The 20,976-nt window shown below is 39.2% G+C and overlaps 2 protein-coding genes across 3 annotated transcripts in view; one reads left to right on the top strand and one right to left on the bottom strand.

Annotated features, from left to right (window-relative positions):
* Positions 1-15,647, top strand: part of inppl1a (inositol polyphosphate phosphatase-like 1a) — a 29,342-nt gene extending 13,695 nt beyond the window's left edge. For both annotated transcript variants that reach the window (XM_077722609.1, XM_077722610.1), the window contains exons 9-28: positions 582-680; positions 3,387-3,537; positions 3,644-3,750; positions 3,981-4,083; positions 4,254-4,450; positions 4,797-4,914; positions 5,249-5,345; positions 5,472-5,610; positions 5,707-5,806; positions 6,664-6,752; positions 6,866-6,947; positions 7,030-7,119; positions 8,188-8,301; positions 8,657-8,833; positions 8,957-9,112; positions 10,069-10,153; positions 10,427-10,513; positions 11,641-12,391; positions 13,481-13,614; positions 14,746-15,647. In XM_077722609.1, coding sequence (XP_077578735.1) covers positions 582-680; positions 3,387-3,537; positions 3,644-3,750; positions 3,981-4,083; positions 4,254-4,450; positions 4,797-4,914; positions 5,249-5,345; positions 5,472-5,610; positions 5,707-5,806; positions 6,664-6,752; positions 6,866-6,947; positions 7,030-7,119; positions 8,188-8,301; positions 8,657-8,833; positions 8,957-9,112; positions 10,069-10,153; positions 10,427-10,513; positions 11,641-12,391; positions 13,481-13,614; positions 14,746-14,842 — 2,973 coding nt within the window. In that variant the 3' untranslated portion in view covers positions 14,843-15,647. The remainder of the gene's footprint in view (positions 1-581; positions 681-3,386; positions 3,538-3,643; positions 3,751-3,980; positions 4,084-4,253; positions 4,451-4,796; positions 4,915-5,248; positions 5,346-5,471; positions 5,611-5,706; positions 5,807-6,663; positions 6,753-6,865; positions 6,948-7,029; positions 7,120-8,187; positions 8,302-8,656; positions 8,834-8,956; positions 9,113-10,068; positions 10,154-10,426; positions 10,514-11,640; positions 12,392-13,480; positions 13,615-14,745) is intronic.
* Positions 15,648-17,016: 1,369 nt separating this feature from the next.
* On the bottom strand, positions 17,017-20,600 carry phox2a (paired like homeobox 2A). Its single transcript, XM_077722694.1, has 3 exons — positions 20,252-20,600; positions 19,223-19,410; positions 17,017-18,745 (listed from the first exon to the last, which is right to left on the bottom strand). Exons 1-3 carry the CDS (start codon positions 20,472-20,474, stop codon positions 18,260-18,262), a joined length of 897 nt encoding a protein of 298 aa, XP_077578820.1. The 5' UTR covers positions 20,475-20,600; the 3' UTR covers positions 17,017-18,259.
* Positions 20,601-20,976: the final 376 nt, after the last annotated feature.

Genomic DNA, 20,976 nt, shown 5'->3' with positions numbered 1-20,976 from the left:
TTATATAGAACAGACTATGACAGTGACAGAGACATTTAGAATGTAATCACCCAAACTGCGTGTCTCAACCTAAGTGATGCTCCACCTTCTTGGCCGCTGTTAGGTCACATCCAGGAAATGGCTAACTGTTTCCTTGTTGACTCCAACATTGTATGTCAGAACAATGCAAAGCATGTGTGTATGTATGTGTGTGCTCTGGCTTTTATCTTTTAAATTCTCTTAATGTAAATCACCAAATACATGAGGATATGGTAATTTTGACAACACATACAATATTTCTAACCAATTTAGAGGGCATCTGATCAATTTAATTCGACATTGTGAAGAAATTTAACACAATCAGTTACCGTTCATCTGTAAAAAAAATAGTATTTTTGAGCTTTATGACTAGCTTATTGCTGAAACATTTCAGACATTTATTAGTTAACACCTTTTGTTTACAAAAATACAGTATCTAAACAATTATCATGATGATTAATGTTTGATTGATTTGATTTGATCGTGCTTAACCAGTTCATTTAAATATATGTATTGTTACACCATTATAGCGACTATATTTTTTCTCTATAATACTCCCACAGGCTCTGAAAGCTCTTCAAGACATGAGCTTGTCCACTTTGTGCTCCCCTCCACCTCTCTCCATGCGTCATAGCAAAACGATCCCTGTGCAGCCATTTGAGGTACTTATCTTTTCTTCAAACTACATGACAATGTTTTTCCCACCGTGATTGTTTTAGCAATCAAGTACACTTCATACAGTATCCTCGGAAGAAGACTTAATACTTCCGCAGCAAAGGCTGAATTCATTACATATTGCAGACTTGATGTGAACTCTGTCATGGATTGCTCACCACACAGTAGGAAGTGTTTCCCAGACGGGTCATGTAAAAGAGCGAAGGGATTTTCGTAATGCTTTTCCTGTTGTATTGTCTGTGGTTTGAATACATCGAATGGTATTCAGTACTTACTTTGTTTTATTTGAGCACATGAAACTAAGTATGCTAGAATGTGTTAAAAGTTTGTTTTACCAACATCATAATTAATTAGTGCAATTGTTCTCTTGCCTGACTTTGGTGCGAGCATTGTGGGTTTGACTCCTACCTGGAGGTAATGTAGTTGTTATTGTGAATGGTCGTCTGGGTTGGCTTCAACATCCCTGGATCTTGACAGGGATAAGCAAAATAAATGAATAATTAATTTGGAAGTGTTGAGCTATTTTAAACAAGAGAGTGGACATTTATCCTAGAAGGTATTGTGAAAAGTTGGATAAAAAGGAAATGTCTTTTTGAAGTATTTATCTTTGCGAAATTTACATTTACTGTGGTAAACAGCAGCTCCCTGTGATATTTTGGTCACAGTGAGTTCAACCTGAAGCATCTGATTTATGACAACAAAGAGGAAAACAAATTGATTTACAATTATTTCACTTTGAATATATGTTTGAAAGATATTTACAGATAAAATGCTAAACCCATGATTTTATAGTCGTAGTAGTAGTCATAGTAGTTGTAGTCATAGTAGTTGTAGTCACAGTCGTAGTAGTAGTGATTGTAGTAGTAGTAGTTGTTGTAGTCGCAGTCGTAGTAGTAGTCACAGTCGTAGGAGTCGCAGTAGTCGTAGTCGTAGTAGTAGTAGTAGTAGTAGTAGCCATTATAGTAGTAGTAGTAGCAGTAGTCGTAGTAGTCGTACTCGTAGTAGTAGTCGTAGTAGTAGTAGTAGCAGTAGTCGTACTCGTAGTAGTAGCAGTAGTCGTAGTCGGAGTAGTAGCAGTAGTCGTAGTCGTACTCGTAGTAGTAGTCTCAGGAGTAGTCGTAGTAGTCGTAGTCGTACTCGTAGTAGTAGTCTCAGGAGTAGTCGTAGTAGTCGTACTCGTAGTAGTAGTAGTCGTAGTAGTACTCATAGTAGTAGTCTCAGGAGTAGTCGTAGTAGTCGTACTCGTAGTAGTAGTCGTCGCAGTAGTAGTCGTAGTAGTACTCGTAGTAGTAGTCTCAGGAGTAGTCGTAGTAGTCGTACTCGTAGTAGTAGTCGTAGTAGTAGTAGTAGCAGTAGTCGTACTCGTAGTAGTAGTAGCAGTAGTCGTAGTCGTACTCGTAGTAGTAGTCTCAGGAGTAGTCGTAGTAGTCGTACTCGTAGTAGTAGTCTCAGGAGTAGTCGTAGTAGTCGTACTCGTAGTAGTACTCATAGTAGTAGTCTCAGGAGTAGTCGTAGTAGTCGTACTCGTAGTAGTAGTCGTCGCAGTAGTAGTCGTAGTAGTACTCGTAGTAGTAGTCTCAGGAGTAGTCGTAGTAGTCGTACTCGTAGTAGTAGTCGTCGCAGTAGTAGTCGTAGTAGTACTCGTAGTAGTAGTCTCAGGAGTAGTTGTAGTAGTACTCGTAGTAGTAGTCTCAGGAGTAGTCGTAGTAGTACTCGTAGTAGTAGTCGTAGTAGTACTCGTAGTAGTAGTCTCAGGAGTAGTCGCAGTAGTGGTAGTAGTCAGAGTAGTAGTCTCAGGAGTAGTCGCAGTAGTGGTAGTAGTCAGAGTAGTAGTCTCAGGAGTAGTCGCAGTAGTGGTAGTAGTCAGAGTAGTAGTCTCAGGAGTAGTCGCAGTAGTGGTAGTAGTCAGAGTAGTAGTCTCAGGAGTAGTCGCAGTAGTGGTAGTAGTCAGAGTAGTAGTCTCAGGAGTAGTCGCAGTAGTGGTAGTAGTCAGAGTAGTAGTCTCAGGAGTAGTCGCAGTAGTGGTAGTAGTCAGAGTAGTAGTCTCAGGAGTAGTCGCAGTAGTGGTAGTAGTCAGAGTAGTAGTCTCAGAAGTAGTCGCAGTAGTGGTAGTAGTCAGAGTAGTAGTCTCAGGAGTAGTCGCAGTAGTGGTAGTAGTCGTAGTAGTAGTCGCAAATAATGGCTGAAATGTGATTGGTCGTAGTAGTAGTGGTAGTAGTCGTAGTAGTAGTCGCAAATAATGGCTGAAATGTGATTGGTCGTAGTAGTAGTAGTCATAGTAGGTGAACCTCCTCATCTCATTTTCTGAAGCGCTTTCTCCTCACTAGGGTCGTGGGGGGTGCTGGAGCCTATCCCAACTGACTTCAGGCCAGAGGCAGGGGTCACTCTGTATTGGTGGCCAGCCAATCAATCGCAGGGCACAAGGAGATAAAGAACCATTCACGCTCAGACTCATACCTAGGGGCAATTTTGAGTATTCAATCAGCTTACCATGCATGTCTTTGGAATGTGGGAAGAAACTGGACTACCGGAGAAAACCCACACAGGCCCGGGTAGAACATGCAAACTCCACACAGGTGGATCGATCTGAATTTGAACCCAGGTCTCCCAATGTGAGGCTGACGCGCTAAACACTCAACCCAGATGTGCCTTATAACCCCCAAATTACATCAGTTCTTTTGCATTCTTTGCAGGTCAAACTTGATGTCTACCTAACTGAGCTGACCAAGATAGGGAAGAGTCAGAAATACACACTGTCTGTGGATGTGGAAGGAGGTAGACTGGTAGTAATGAAGAAGGTGAAGGACAGCCAGGAAGACTGGACAACTTTTACACATGACAAAAGTAAGTAGCACAAACCCTAGTTTATCCTTTGTGTATGTTTTTTGCTGGCCTTCTTACATCCGCTTTTCATTTCCTCCCCTCCCATCACTATCTGTTGACCTCTTAGTTCGTCAGCTGATCAAGTCTCAGCGGGTGCAGAATAAACTCGGCATTGTTTTTGAGAAGGAAAAGGACAAGAGCCAAAGAAAAGACTTCATATTTGCTAGTGCAAAGGTCTTCACAGTCACACTTGCATAAACACAGTGCCAAGACGATATACTATTTGCATATCCACAATCTGTGCAATAATACTGATGAGACCTCACAGAATGGGGATTACCATTACATTTTAAACATCTTTTAGAATTTAATACATGTTATTTATGCCAAATAGTTATATTTCTGCGTTTTTTTTTTAAACCCGAGCATGTATACTTGTATTTTTTGTTCTGTATGTACATTAGAAGCGGGAGGCCTTTTGTCAGTTGCTGCAGCTAATGAAAAACAAACATTCCAACCAGGATGAGCCTGACATGATATCTGTCTTCATCGGGACATGGAACATGGGTAAGACATTGTTTTTAAAGGATTCTATTTGTAATGTTTCCCATAGACATGCTTCCTAACAATTAACAATCGGCATCATTTGTATTTTTCACATTTTGCATCTGGTGTAAATTACTTCTAATAATCTGTAAGCATTAAATTTGCCTTACTATTTATATATTTGTTTTTAGGCTCTGTTCCTGCTCCCAAATCCTTGGCCTCGTGGGTGTTGTGCCGAGGCCTTGGAAAGACTTTGGAGGAGATGACAGTCACAATCCCACATGACCTGTATGCATTTGGCACACAAGAAAACTCTGTGTGCGATCGGGAGTGGGTGGAGTCGTTACGGGCCATGTTGAAAGAACAAACAGAACTAGATTATAAACCGGTAAGAAAAGCTTGTTGTCACTATTCATCGTTTTATACAGGACTGTTAGCTAGTCAAGCCCAGGGCACCATCAAATCATTCACCCTTCACATTCACACATACTATGGATGACTCTGCTAGTTGAACAAGCATGTTTTTGGAATGTGAGAGGAAGCACCTGGAGAATACACGGAATACAGAGAGAACAGCAAAAGCAAACTCAACACAACAAGATTAACATCTTGACTCTGAGGCTGTTAACACGTGCTAACTTTGTTATATAATTTACCTTATTTTTCAAATACATCCTGCTGAACATGTGCATAAATGTTGTTTCATGATTACCTTTTGTTTCACTTGTTTTTAGATAGCGGTGCAGACACTATGGAATATAAAAGTCGCTGTGCTAGTGAAGCCAGAACATGAAAACCGCATCAGCCATGTAGGAATGTCCAGTGTCAAGACCGGTATCGCCAACACACTTGGTAACTTAAATACTGAATAGCAAAACTGGCATTATACTGCACTTTTAGCCAGTCAATTAGATTAGATCAAACTTTATTCATCCTGTACTCGGGTTACACGTTGTAAATACAAAGGAAAACAATTAAAATTGCCTCCTCATTGAATTGAAACTAGTAAACCTTTGCGCCCTTCAGTTTTCCTTTTTGCTTTTTTTTCAATTTAAAAATGAAAAGTGCAATTCATTCTTAATATAAAATATGGTAATTAAAATAATTAGTTCAATTCTTTGTTTCTTGTTGGATAAACAGATGTCAAATTGTTTGAGTTCATATTTGTTTGTTTTTTATTTCCCAGGTAATAAAGGAGCTGTTGGTGTTTCTTTCATGTTCAATGGAACTTCTTTTGGTTTTGTGAACTGTCACTTAACTTCAGGGAATGAAAAAATTGCAAGGTATTACCAACCTTTTTGACTGAAAAACTGTATACATCCATACAACTTAGAATTTAGTTCTGCATGCTTTTTCCATTACGGAAACAACTTCAAATGCATTTCATATTGCCACAATGACCTTCTCAGGAGGAACCAAAACTATCTCGACATTTTGCGTCTGCTTTCGCTTGGGGACAAACAGTTGAGCTCCTTTGACATTTCACTGCGCTTTACACATCTATTCTGGCTAGGAGATCTCAACTACAGACTTGACATGGACATACAGGTAAAGTTAGATTTGGTGAAACAGTAGGTGATTTAGTAGTTTGTGGTCAGTCTCTGTAAACTTGCTGATCAATTGTTAATGTTCCTTTGTTTACAGGAAATCCTTAACTACATTAACAGAAAGGAGTTTGACCCACTGTTGAAAGTGGACCAACTAAACCTTGAGAGGGAGAAAAACAAAGTATTTTTACGCTTTGGTTGGTGTTACTCAATTCCCAAATTTCTACCACATTTCACTTACTATTGCACCCTGTTTGTGCAGCATTGTAGATCAGTGGTTAACATATTTGCCCCAAAGATCAATCCGCATATACTCTACGTATATGCGGATTGATAGGCTGATTGAACACTCCAAAATGTCCTTCGGTATATGTGTGTATGTGTGTATGTGTGTAGGTGTGTAGGTGTGTATGTGTGTAGGTGTGTATGTGTGTGTGTAGGTGTGTATGTGTGTGTGTAGGTGTGTATGTGTGTATGTGTGTGTGTAGGTGTGTATGTGTGTGTATGTATGTGTGTGTTTGCGTGTGTGTGTATGTATGTGTGTACGTGTGTACCTGGTGTATGTGTTTGTGTGTATGTATGTGTGTGTGTGTGTGTGTGTGTGTGTGTGTGTGTGTGTGTGAGTGAGTGTATGTATGTGTGAGTGTATGTATGTGTGTGTGTGTGAGTGTATGTATGTGTGTGTGAGTGTATGTATGTGTGTGTGTATACTAAATTGAAATTAGTCATTATATAATATGCTATAGTATATGGCTGACCAAAAAAATACGGAACTTCTTCATATTTTTATTTAATAAAATGCACCACTCTATACACCAAACCATCAAGAGGTTATTTTTTTCTGTTAAATCTTTCAAAGAATTTGCATATTTTATTACAGTAACCCCCAAAAAGTGTAAACAGTTTCACTATTCTCATGCCATCTTCTGCTTATCCGTTTCTCTCATATTTTCGTTTTTATTTTGCCAAGCAAATAATGTTTATTTCCTCTTTTAATTGAATATCGTTTTGGTTTCTTACCATTTTGCCAAATATTTTGTAATCTTATTTACAGCCGAGGAAGAGATTTCATTCCCACCCACTTACCGATACGAGCGGGGCTCGAGGGACACTTACGTTTGGCAGAAGCAGAAAGCCACCGGGGTATGTTTAGAAACACATGACGTAACCTCACTGACGTGTCTGTTATTCTATTTTAAATATTTCAAATCCCCCTAATAATGTTGCTGTTTATTCTTATTTGCTCTATTCCTAAGATGAGGACAAATGTTCCATCTTGGTGTGACAGGATCTTGTGGAAGTCTTACCCAGAAACGCACATTGTTTGTAACTCCTATGGTAAGACAGTTTCAAGAAAGTTTTTCTGCAGTTATTTGAAAATCCAACTGAAAATACATTCTTAAAAATCTACTCCTTTTAGGTTGCACAGATGATATTGTGACTAGTGACCACTCTCCGGTATTTGGTACATTTGAGGTGGGCGTAACCTCGCAGTTCGTCTCCAAGAAAGGTACACTGAAAAAAATGCAACGCTCCGCCCAGTGCTCGTAGATACAGACACTCCCCTACTTACGAACGAGTTACGTTCCGAGCAATTGTTCATAAGTTAAATTTGTTCGTTAGTTGATTCAGTGCTATATTTTGTATTATAATTTATGTTCAAGGCCTATATAAGTATATTCAAAGGTTTGTATAAGTGCATTTTTATGTTTAAGGCTTGTACAAGTAAACAGCATTGGTTTGTACTGAAAAACCATTTAATAAAATGGAGAGCATACATACAGTACTGTATACATACATTAGAGAGATGGAGAGATTTGCTAGAAACTGGCCGAAATAAGCTATCTAATGACGGTTGCACATTTTTCTTCTTTTTTTCATCATAAATGTGGTAGCACTGTATGGCATCATTCAACTGATTTTGTGCAACGTTCAATATTTGGGTCTTGCTGCTCCATCTTTCTGCTTATAAATGGTACTGACGGTCGAACGATTTAAGTTGTTGTAAAAATGAAAACGGTTCTTTGCGCACTGGAGATACGTTCACACACTTCCGCACTGCTCCGAACTGGGCAAAGGAAGGTGGATGCTGGGTGAGCTGAGCTCTCACAGCGGCAGGCGGCGGTATTAGCGGCGGAAAGAAGTACGACACGGAAAAAGGCGTGCAATACAAAATCTAACTTGAAAACATTTTTCGACATGCAATACGCAGACATGTTCGTATGTACCATTGTTCATAACGCGATTGTTCGTAAGTAGGTGAGCGTCTGTATCTGTTATACAGGAAAGAGATGTGGCAAACAAGACAGTGCGCTACAATGATGTCTCTTGTCTTGGCCACCTAGCTTTCTCGCATCTTGAAATTTTTCTCGCATGCAGAGATAATTATTTGCTTGAAATTTTCCTCTTATCTCGAGTTGCTCGAATGTAGAGGTGCTCGTATGTAGAGGTGCTTGTATGTAGAGGTGCTTGTATGTAGAGGTGCTTGTATGTAGAGGTACAACTGTAATAAAAAAGAAGCAGAAGAAAAAGGTTTTATTTTTTCTTCTCAACTAACCACTTGCTGTTTTTTTTCCAGGGTTGCCTAAATCTTCTGAGCAGGCTTATATTGAATTTGAGAGCATCGAGGCCATAGTGAAAACTGCTAGTAGAACAAAGTTCTTCATCGAATTCTACTCCACATGTTTGGAAGGTGAGAAAAACCAGTCAATTACTAACTTTTATTTACACAAACTGTCATCACCCCAAACGCAGTGAACTCCATCATCAGCCGCGAGCACCGTAGTCTTCCTTCTCTTCCTAATAGAACTGCATTCTCTTTTTCACGTCTTTGTTCCTCCCTCCCTATTTCCAGGCAGTCAGTATACCTTTATGACTAGCATCCATTTTGTCCTATCTCACTCCTGCCTGTGCATGTGCTTTGTCATTGCACTTTTGGGTACAATTCCATTAAAAACATCAGCCAACTCAGCCCCCCCTTCCACCGCCCTTCCCTTTGTTAATTCTCCCAACCCCTCTCGCTGTGAGTTTCTGTTTCTCTCATGTAGAGTTCAAGAAGAGTTACGAGAACGACAGTCAAAGTAGCGATAATGTCAACTTCCTCCGTTTGGGCTGGTCCAGCAAGCAATTGACCACGCTCAAACCTCTTCTATCGGAGATCGAATACCTTCAGGACCAACACCTGCTGCTCACTGTGAAATCCCTGGATGGATATGAATCATATGGTATAAATGCAATCTCTTTGTTTGGGCTGGATACATAAATTTGTCATATTTTCTTTAGTCTGTTATGATTTTTCCAGGGATTTTAGTGTAGTTACAGGTCTATTTTGTTTTTGTAATTTCCAGGAGAATGTGTCTTAGCTCTGAAGTCAATGATTGGTAGCACAACGCAGCAATTCCACACTTACCTGTCTCATCGTGGCGAGGAAACTGGAAACATCAGGGGGTCAATGAGGGTCAGAGTCCCTTCTGAAAGGATGGGAACCAGAGAAAGGCTCTATGGTATGGTACAGTGTTATCATAGTTTTATATGTAATTACTGTTTCTTGTCATTTGTCAGTGACAGGCTACCACTTTCTGATTGTTGCAAAATGGCACAAAAAAAATTGTAATGTGTGTGTATGTTTTCTTTTTAAATTCAAATTGGATTTTATTTTGTACGCTGCATATGTTTGCTGTGTGTGGAGAACATTGTTGAGCACTGCACATTGCCCCTAGGTATAGGTGGGTGAATGAATGGTTGTCTATCTCTTTGTGCCCTGAAAATTGGCTGGCCACTGATCAGGGTGTCCCCGTGCCTGGTGCACATAGTTGGGTTGACCAACCTAGGATAGAACCCTCAACCCCAGTGGATGGTATTGCTTAGATCATGGCCGACTGTATCACTTTTGTCTTTGTTTGATGAGCTTAGGACCAGAGAATATGGTGGTTTATCTGGGTGCTGTTAATGTATTGCTGTTTAATGTCATGCCTCCTGAGGGACCAAAGGTTAAGGGCATTACATTTTGTTCTGTGGCTTTGCTGCTTAGGTCAAAGATTTCTATAAATTCTCTGAATTATTTTTGTGTTTTAGTGACCATACATGATAAAATCCTTAAATTACTTGCAATGTTTTTTTAAAAAACATTCTCTTAAAATTATGTACTTATTTTACCCAAGTGCCTTAGTTGCTAACTCTGCAATTTTTAAATGCTTGTTACGTCAAAATTTTTACCCACTTCTGAAATCAATCTAAAATGATTTTATTTTAATGTTTTTTTTCTGAGCATTCCTCACTTCTTTTTTTTCCAATTTTTGGGGGGGACTCAATGAAAAGATTAAAAGAAAAAAACATGTAGATTGAAATTTATTGTATTTATTTATTGTTTTACATTGGAATTGGGTTTTGTTCATCAAAACGTTTGAATGGTGCTGTAAAATTGGAAAACGTGCATTTGAAATCTGACATTTTATTCTAGAATGGATCAGTGTGGACAAAGATGAAACAGGCATACCTAAAGGAAAATCTACCTTGTCATCCAGAGTGGGACACGAATATGTGAAGTTAGTACACTCTTTATATTGGTATTATGTTTTTGGGACTTCACAGGTTTTGGTTAACATCTATCATGTTTTTAATTGTATATATTATGTTTTAATGATAATAATGTATTATGTTAAATAGTGTCATGGTGTTGTATAGTTCCCAGTAATCATTTATATGGGACAACGAACCCTGTACAATGGGACTAGGTTTGATTTATGGAAAAAATGTTATGGAGCTTTTTAGGGATGCTTTTAACTTTGGGGTCTGTATTTTTTTTTACTCTTCCGCAGGCCACCTATGGTTCGTAAACAGCTTGGAGAATTGGGAAAGGTCAGCGAAGAAGCCGAGAAGAGTAGCAAGGAGGAAACTGCTGCACGGTATGTCTCGAGTACAGTGGGGAAAAAACACTGAAAATTGGCGCACGTTCTTTATAGTTATTTATAGTATGAAATAGTCAGTCTTTCTGTCGGACTCGGGCAAAGTTTGTTTCGCTTTCTGGAGCCATTACAAAGTCTGTTTCTCCATTAGACACGGGCATATTACAGTGGGTAGCCAATATGGGGCGAGAAGGCCTGACTATCTTAAATACACAAATCGGATTTGCTAAAATAGTACTATAGACTATATGGCGCACCGCATTTAAAGGCGCAGTCTCAGTAACATGTGCGATTTCTGTATTTGACACACACAAGGCACACTGCACTAATGCACGCAACCAGGCATGGCAAAACATACGTCCGTGTCGGGTCAGAAGTGCCCTCAGTCAGGCTTTGAAACTCGGCGCATACACACGCTCCGCATTAAAAGGCGCCCTGTCTATTTTGGAGAAAATGTAAGACTTTTTAGTTGCCTTATAGTCGTGACATTACGGTACTAGTTATTGAAGATGTCTGACAACAGCTATTTTGCTTGCATCCTTTAAATATATGCACATTTATTGATTCTTTTCATTTTCAGTTTCAGGTTAATACTTTCAGAAATAGTTCTCAACTGTAATTTAAGCAAAAAATAATTTGACCACTGTTATTAATGCTCAGCAATAACTTGATTTTACCAAACTGTAAGTAGCTGGGAAGGACATTCATGTACTGAATAAATGACCTTGTGGTTAATTTCGATTAAGGTCAAATGAAAATCCTCTCCTGCTTATGTAGGGCAGTTGCCTTATTATTGATGTAATCTTCGACAGCCCAGACATAGATGGTTGTACTCCTGCAATTGTACAGCCTCCCAAAATTTAACAAGAATAATATTCTGTCTCATTATATTTTTTTCTCTTTGCAACTGATCTGTTTTAGTGGGGTCTTAAAAAAATGGCAAGATAGAAAAAATGTGAAGGTTGATTGGTCATGAACCTCAACTCTCACCAATAAGTCGTCACAAAGGATGATTTTCAGGTTTTTGTGAAACATTTTACATGAAATTTAAGGTTCAATTGTTCCTGATAAAAATGTTTGCATAAAAATGGACAGCACCAATCAGCTGATTTCTTGTGTGTACTCAGGCCAAAGCAAGATTTCTCTGATGGTGATCAGTCTGTTGGCAAGAACAGCTACAATAACCCCGCTTACTACATTTTGGAAGGTGTTCCCAATCAATCAGCTGCTGCTCTGTCATCTGAGCTTCTCCCATCCCCCACCTCCACTACCCCCCAGGCAACGAAAGCACCCCCTCCCATTGCTGTAGCCCGGACCAAACCTCCATGCGCCCTTACGGGCCCTTGTCACCCTCGCAGACCCCTGACAGGTCACACGGCTCGTGCCATCAGTGAGGAAGGATCCTTAGAGGAGGATATGGGAACTAGTGTGGCAGGACCACAAGGTGTAGCCAATGTGGGGAGCACACTGAATCGCCCCCCTCCAGATTTCCCACCTCCTCCCCTCCCAAAAGGAGCCATGGACATGGCCACCGAGCCACCGTTTCTGATGCCCCGCTCACTTCACCCAGACCTTGCTGAAGTCAAAATCCCTGTGGTTGTTCCCGGTGTGGCGCTGGCTCTCGGGGAAAGTTACAGACGTGGTGGCGCTGTTGCCGGGGGCCCCGTCGGCGGTGGGGCATTGGACGACCAGTCCTGTTCTGTGCTTCAGATGGCAAAGACGCTGAGTGAGACTGAGTTTCCGGGACAGCCTCCACGTGCCCCTTCGGCACCGCCTCCCCTCAGGGGGCAGGCGACTGGTTTAAGTCTGGACCCTTGCCGAACCTTCCCACCCCGAAATGCCATCACTGAAGTTATTGCTGAGGATCTTCCTGAAGAGGTTAGTGGATTAAATGGCACATGAACACATGTTTTGGGAATCATATATTCTTTTGTTCTCTGTCAGGTTTGATTCAAAGGACGCAATTCCAATTTTTGTTTGCAAACAATGGCGTCCTGTCGGTAAGGGCCGTTAGGGTGCAGCCTTACTGCACGAAAGGCAGACTATACCCTAGACTGGTCGACAGTCAGTCATAGGGCACACGGAGAGACAAACGATCATCCGCACACCCAATTATACCGCCACCAGTGGGAGTCGAGCTCACGCATGCCCACACCGAAGTCAGGCGTGTGAACCTCTACGCCTCAAGGCGGACTGTTAATGAACATATATATGTAAAAATAAGATTGTAGCCAAGGGCTAATTTCCGTCTTTAATCCCTTATGCAGTTTGAAGGAAAACAATAACACATACACACACACACACACACACACAGACACACCCATACAAGTAGCATTTAGTAGTAATAGTTTTCGACTTTCGTTGAGATCCTAATTCTGTTCGTCGAACAGCCAGTCTTTCAGATGATTATATGCCACATCAAACTACCTTGATGTAGAAGAAAATAGGCTTCTCTGTATGTAAAATCAGAGCTGCCAACCTCCATTGACCCCATTTCAGGAGTACCATTGTCCCATTTCCGCGGGTTTTCCGGAGTGAATGCAATTCACGCAAAATCAATACAAAATGTGTGTGTGTGTGTGTGTGTGTTTACATGAAAATATACATACATTACTCCAGCATTGGGCAGCCAAAGGGTTTATCCACCACTGATGGAGGTTGCGCCCGACCTGGTTCATAATTCTGGTTCTCATTATCATTTGATATTTAGTTTCATGTTTTATTCATTAATTTGTTAGGATTCATCTGCAATCATCTTCTGTACTTTTAAGAGAATTTACTGACTTAATGACTACTTAATGACTTAATGAGTTTAATGACTTTTCAATATCAAATAAGGGGATCATGTGTGGCCGCGTTCAAGACAAATTGTGCTGAAAACAAAAGTGAAAGTTTGCTATAAAACAATGTGTGGCATATTTTTGAGTCGCCCACATATGTATTACATGAAACGTTTTTCTTTTTTAGGCACTTTGGGGTAGCAGCAGCTCATCTTTGTCTGTGATTGACACTTCAGTAGGGGAGTGGCTGCAGAGGTTGGGACTTGAGAGGTATGAGCAAGGCCTCCTGCACAACGGCTGGGATGACCTGGAGTTTCTTAGGTATGTGTTGTTTTTTTTCTTTTTGTAATTTCGGATCCATCTGTGCTTCTTTAGTAGACAGTGGAAAGAGAGCGATTTATTATTAGAGCTGGGTAATATTTATGGTATGGACAAAGCGGCGTGCTCAACTAAGTACAACTAAGTAAGACCTTTATACTATAATTTATTCCCAATCCATTTAGGTTGTAATGTGCCATTGTAGAGTCGCAGCTCAGGTGTGACCTACAAGAGTGGTAAATAATTAGTAGATTGTTGGATAGAATTACAGTATTTCCTTGGATATAAGTATCAGATTGTCTTAAAATCGCTGAATTTTACAATTTCTGGCGTATAAGCCGCCCCCTGATTCACAATTTTCACCTCCATATTCATGATTTTAATAGGAGTACAAATGTCCACTTTGAAGGGAAAATCTTAATAAAAATCACCGCACGTGATATTTCTGAGATTGTATGAATCAAAAGTACATTTATAGGATCAATATCATAATGAAGTTAGTAATTAATTCAGTAATTGTTGTTTCCTTACTGCAAAACAGAATTTACATATAAAATACTGCTCTACTTTCAGGTTACAAAAAACGTTCTAGAATCAATTAATTTCGTAAGTAGGAGGTACAACTGTATGGGTTTACGCATTGCCTTGCAATATCAATCAACCACACGCCACTTTCTTATATTGTGTTTTTCCTTAATGGATGACAGGATCTGGTTCTTCATTTCATTCACACCAATAATTTTTAATAAAAAACTCTGCGATGATAAACGGCGATCAAAAGAGAGTCGTTGTTGTTTTGAGGATCCAATGGGAAATCTTCCAAAATAAAAGAACGGATACAGGAAATGTATTTATGTTTTGGGGGATTTTGTAACTTGGATCTTGTTTTCATATATTCAAACAGTGTTTTGCATATCAAAGTGTTTCATAGCCTGAATATGTCATATTTAGAGGCATTCGTAGGTAGAGGTTCCATTGTATAAGAGACATTGGATTATAAGGCACGTTGCCGGCCGACTTTTGAGAAAATTTGACTTTATTTGAGCCTTATGGTGTGGTAAATATGTTTTTTTTTTGCAATATGTCACTTACAGGAAAAGAAAAAAAAAGACTGTTTTTTCTTAATTTTGGCAGTGACATCACAGAAGAAGACCTGGAAGAGGCAGGAGTACTTGACCCTGCCCACAAGTGCATCCTGTTGAAGAGTCTCAGGCAACAAGAAAAACTGTAGCAAACGAGTCTGAGGATTTTCCATAGCACTCAGAGAGAACGTGGCCTTCCCACAAGGCCAAGTGTCAGCAGGAGTAAATGGGAACGTCCCATTTGACGTCCACTGTGCCTTCAGAGAGCGCGTGCGCTTCCTTGTTTAGTCTGGATTTGCTGACAGCATCCTTTTCCAAACATACTTCAAGTGCATGTTCTCGATACTGCCTTTTTTAAAGGTCAATGAACGCTGCTGAATTATATACGGAGATCTAGTTGTCATGAGAAAAAAATCACACCGTGCCCGAGAAGAATCTTCTAAGCCGTTATGTCATGACATCTATTAGATGTGACCTGAGCAACTTCAACTGTCAAGCCAACATTGAGGTCTCTCCTTCCAGCATTTTGACATTCAATCTTTATATATCCTCTTTACGACAATATAGACTGAGTCTCAGGTATTTCCGCATAAACAGTCGTAACCTAGAACTCATCATCCCAGTTAAATGTCAGGCCACAAAGAGACAAACAGCCAGTGGAAGCTACTCTACGATGATGCAGAAAGGACCCAAGTTACGAGGAGTGAACTTAAACTTTAGTCTTCATCTAAAAACATTTCTCAATATTTATAGTTTTTCTTTCATCTGTAAAGGGAACAAGGGGCACAAAACATTAGCAGTTTGTCAGTATTCCAGGTTGCTTGTGACACCAAGTAATGTTTTTTTGCTTGGAAAGGGACAGTTGCAGACAATTTGTTGACCTTTTCATTTCAATTTGTGAGATTCAACTCATATTGTAATGTGAAATAGAGCAGATTTAGCCAAACAGTTTAACTAAGTGAGGTTGGTTCACTAACCTTTACATAGGATTTAATAGACTTGTTTGGGAGGAACCACTGGACACCCTAAAAATCTGTTCAAAATAATTATTTAATAAGACACTTGCTTTGGTGATTTCTACCACTAGATGTTGCTGCGACATCGGTAGCATGGAACACCTCGTGGCTAGAATACAGATGACAGTTTTGTACATCCCTGTGTTCTGTTCACCTTAATGAAAACAAATATATATATATATATATATATATATATATATATATATATATATATATATATATATATATATATATATATATATATATATATATATATATATATATATATATATATATATATATATATATATATATATATATATATATATATATATATATATATATATATATATATATATATATATATATATATATATATATATATATATATATATATATATATATATATATATATATATATATATATATATATATATATATATATATATATATATATATATATATATATATATATATATATATATATATATATATATATATATATATATATATATATATATATATATATATATATATATATATATATATATATATATATATATATATATATATATATATATATATATATATATATATATATATATATATATATATATATATATATATATATATATATATATATATATATATATATATATATATACACACACACACACACACACACACACACACACACACACACACACACATACATGTATATGGAGGTATATATATACATAATATAGATATATATTTTGACGTGCTAAACTAGTAACTTTTCTAAAAGCCATTGTAGTGTTATAGTGGAGATGACAGGATGCTCCGATACTTAAATAATTACACTTTGCTCCAAATTCACTTCTTGCTTAAACTCGTGTAATACAAGAATACTTCAAAAGTTAAAGGTATGTGATAGTACCGGTTTGTGTCCTGTATGTTCAGATCAGATTGGTCATGCTTTGTCCTAATTCACAGGTCCTATTATCACATTTTACTTGACCCACCATGTGTGTGTGCATGTATGTATGTTCACATACGGTAGTCTCATGTGTTGGTTGTTAACTTAATGACAATTGTGTAGCTGCATCATTTTTTTTCAAGTAAAATTTCACGTTTCCTTACTTTTAAGTTTCTTCTTTTCTTTCATCAGAAAAGTGGAGGTGACGCCGTGACAGTGAAATAAAAATGCGTGCCTAAGTGAGAGTTGAAGGGTAAAGTACTATCATTTAACAGGCATTTATGATTTCACATGTACTGTACATACACAAATGAACACATCTAGTAGTGCTTCCATAATGAGATTTATTAGAATAATCAGTAGTGCTATAAGAGCTCATTCAGTGGAGTTTCTATGAGACAGATGCCTTGCAATGAAATCAGTAAAGCAATGTCAAAAAGAAAAACACCTATATGCCTAATATTTTATATTACTAATTACAGGATTTACACTCACAAAATGACCTTGAATTTCTAAGAAATTCCAGAGTTTCTTAGTAAGTTATTTTTTAAAAAAAATTAATAAATACGTTTTCAGTAGCTATCACAGCTGAATGGGATTGCAACATAGGACTACAAAGAGATGAAGCAGGAAAGGAAGAGCTTTTTGGGGGGTTGGAGTGGAGGCAGTAGAACCCTCATCTGTCTGAAAGGTATATATATATGTATATATGTATTGCCATCCTTAATTCATACTTTTCAGAAAGAAATGGACGAGAAGATGTAACCTGAAGTGAGCTGGAGAATCTTCCAAACAAACCAAAATAAGTATGTGAAGTGGCCACAAGTTGTTCTCCTTTCTGTTTTGTGAACAAAGTGGCTACTGTTTGGCAAGGCAAGGCGTGATGGGCCTGACAGCACCAAGGGTCACAGTCTGGACTCGTTACGAGGGGTCTTTCTAATTGGATTTAGGAGCTCCTCTTCCTTGTGCTGGAGCAGGAAGTTGCCGAATGTTTGAACTTCTGCTTAGAACTGGGACCTGACCACCATTCTCATAAGGTCTGCCAGTGTAGTTTCACACTTGCAGAGTCAAACAAATGTGTGTAAAAGATTGACACACATGTGGGGTGCTGTAGTCTATCCCAACCAACTTGGGGTGGGAAATCTGAATTGGTTGCTAGCCAATCGCAGGGACACACTGAGATGAACAACCATTTACTCTAATACCGAAGGACCATTTTGAGTGTTCAATCAGCCTAGCATGCATATTTTTGGGAATGTGGGAGGAAACCGAAGTAACTGGAGATAGTGGACATAGTGAAATGCTTATTTTGAAGTGAAAGGTGAGACTGGAGGCAGCAATGGAACCTGGAAGTGTCCTTTTAATGCCTGGGTGTCCAAACCTGTTCTCAAGGGCGCCAGTGGGTGTAGGTTTACGCTCCAACCGATGAAGATGATACAATTTTACCAATCTGGTGTATTAAAAGTGTAATCAGTTGATTGCAGTCAGGCGCTACTTGTTTCAAATGAAAGCTCATTGGTTAAAATGTCCGTTGGGATAAAAACCTGCACCCACTGTGGCCGTTAGCGGAAATAGTGTGGACATCCCTGCTTTAATGCGTCTCCATGTGTGCTTCAGAAGAGGTTCGTCTTGATGGCGCCGTTGGGTTTTCTGTGGAAGGAGGAGAGGACTCCGGCAAAAGGCCCCGTCATACTGTCCGCCGGCTGCCAGGCCTTCAGAATCTCCTGAGTCTGGGCGGCGGGCTGGGCTACGGCTGGATTGGACGGCCCCAGGCTGGACCAGCTGGCCGCCTTAAGCCCCTGCAGGACCGGAGAGCCGACTGAGGTGTTGACGTAACCACCGCCAGTCGGAGCTGGGCTGGGGCTCAAGCTGGAGGGGCTACCCAAGTTCCCATTGGCCGAGCCCGGAAGAGAGGCTGTGCTATCGGGCGTGGGGCTGCAAGTGGACTCTTTGGACTCGTCGTCGTCCGACGAAGACCTGGTCTCGCCGGATTTTTTCCCCACCGCGCCCGTGCTGCTGCTGCTGGTGGCCCCGTTGGCTTTTGCGTTGGCGGCACGTTCCTGCTTGCGGAACTTGGCACGCCTGTTCTGAAACCACACCTAGTATAAAAACACATGCGCCAGGTTTGAATCAGAGGTTGAGGAAATGGATTTTTAAGATATTTAACCCTTTATATGGCAGTTCACTTTTTTTTAACTTAACCGGTTTACACACACACACACACACACACAAACGTATTATACCAGATGTAAAAATACAAAACAAAAAATGTAATATCAATGTATGTATGTGTACGTGTGTATGTATGCATATATACACACACATTGATATTACATTTTTTGTTTTGTATATTTACATCTGGTATAATACAATTGTGGCCTCCATGACACGTGTGTAAAAGGAAGATCTCAATATGATAATTATTATTTTAATAGTATTTTTGTTAAGTAAATTCATAATAATAAAATGAATACAGACTGAAAGTCACTGGTTTTAGCCTTTGCTTCGTTAAATTAGAATTTCAATATTACACGAGTGCCCTAGAAAAGGTTATTATCATGCTGCTTTTACCTCACCTGTACTCTGGCCTCTGTCAGATCGATCTTCAGAGCTAACTCCTCTCGGGTGTAAATGTCCGGATAGTGAGTCTCGGCGAAGACCCTCTCCAGCTCTTTCAGCTGAGAACTGGTGAAGGTGGTCCGGATGCGCCTCTGCTTCCGCTTTTCGTTCAGGCCCGAAGGATCCGAGAAGAACTTGTAAGGCACTGTATGAAAAGAGGACAATTTATATTCAACATTTAAGAAAATCAATTGTAGTAAATTTAGATATTTGTTTTTAGATTAACATGGCAACATATACATATACACATAAATATATATGTGTATGTATATAAATATATATACTTGTATGTGTATATAAATATACTTAGACATTTTATATATATATATATATATATATATATATATATATATATATATATATATATATATATATATATATATATATATATATATATATATATATATATATATATATATATATATATATATATATATATATATATTCAAAACAAGGACAAGATTTTTAAATGTCTAAGTGAGAGATTAGAAATGAATCTAAAATATTTATATGTTTTATTACATTTATTAAATTAGAAAGATAGATGTTATTTATCGGATTTACAAACATTTTTATTTATTGCCCAAATTCATGTTTGGTACACGTGCAGTTAGTAAGATTCGTTTACATTAGTTATAGCATTCCATCTCAAAAGAATTGTTCTTTACTTTAATATGCAGCAATAATGAAAATAATAAAAAAAATATGGTGTGACATAACGGAGGGATTCTCTTAAGACATTTCATGTGTTCATTTGACATTTCAATATACAGTCATTACCGTTTTTCATATACAAGAATGGAAATTAGGCGAAACATTGATTTTGATTTTGATTTTATGAAACACTCTGATATTTCAAATGTTGTTAAAATACTCTAACTAAAAATTATTTCCAGTCATCAGACGTAAGGAAAAAAAAACCTTGATGAACAAAGTTAGCATTTTTGGTCAATTTCCTTCCCCACCCCCGTCAAGCGGCTTTGTACCTGAGGAGTACGGCGTAGGTTGGTGGTCTCTGAGAGCCCCCAGGGTGCAACTGGCCGTGCTGAGTGGTGCGCAGGCCGGGTTGGAGAAAGGTCCACTGCGGATGGGGTTGTACTGGAACGAATTGGCCTGGCTGCACGAGCTGAAGTCCGCGTAGGCCGACGCTTCCATGGCGGCCATGCACGAGTCATACGAGTTCAGGTAGGAATAATCCATTTTATACATGGAAATCAGCCGGTGATGGCACCGGGGGTCGCAGATAAGGGAGATCCGGTATCTCCCAAAAAGTTTCTCAGTCAACGGCAGTCGGCGCGTCTTTCAAATAGAATCCAAGTGCCTTTTTGTGGAGGGGCGGGGGTTGTTGTATTTTTCAATTTTTTATTTTTTATTTTGTTTTTATCCCCAGCTTTCCCTGCCGCTTCTCCCACCGCGTTTGACAGCGCGCCGCTCGCTGCCGGTTTATAATAAAGTTGGCAGAGCGAGCAACAATAGCGAGGCGGTGGTCTCGTTTCCATGACAATGGTGGCCCCGCCCACGCACTCCCACAATCCGGCGCAAGGCAGCTGCAGATCCACTCGGAGGCATTGGAGATGGTCATGCACCCATTATCGGACACCAGCTCCCAATGGCGTTTATACCGCGGGGGTTAAAACGTCGGCCCGGTGGCCAAATCTGGCCCGTTGCGTCGTTTTGTGCGGACCGAAAACGTAAATGATGAATGTCGACA

Source organism: Stigmatopora nigra, chromosome 8 (assembly GCF_051989575.1).
Source record: "Stigmatopora nigra isolate UIUO_SnigA chromosome 8, RoL_Snig_1.1, whole genome shotgun sequence".
NCBI classification, from domain to species: Eukaryota; Metazoa; Chordata; class Actinopteri; order Syngnathiformes; family Syngnathidae; genus Stigmatopora; species Stigmatopora nigra.
Note: the sequence above shows the minus strand (reverse complement) of the source record. Positions and strands in the feature narration are given on the sequence as shown.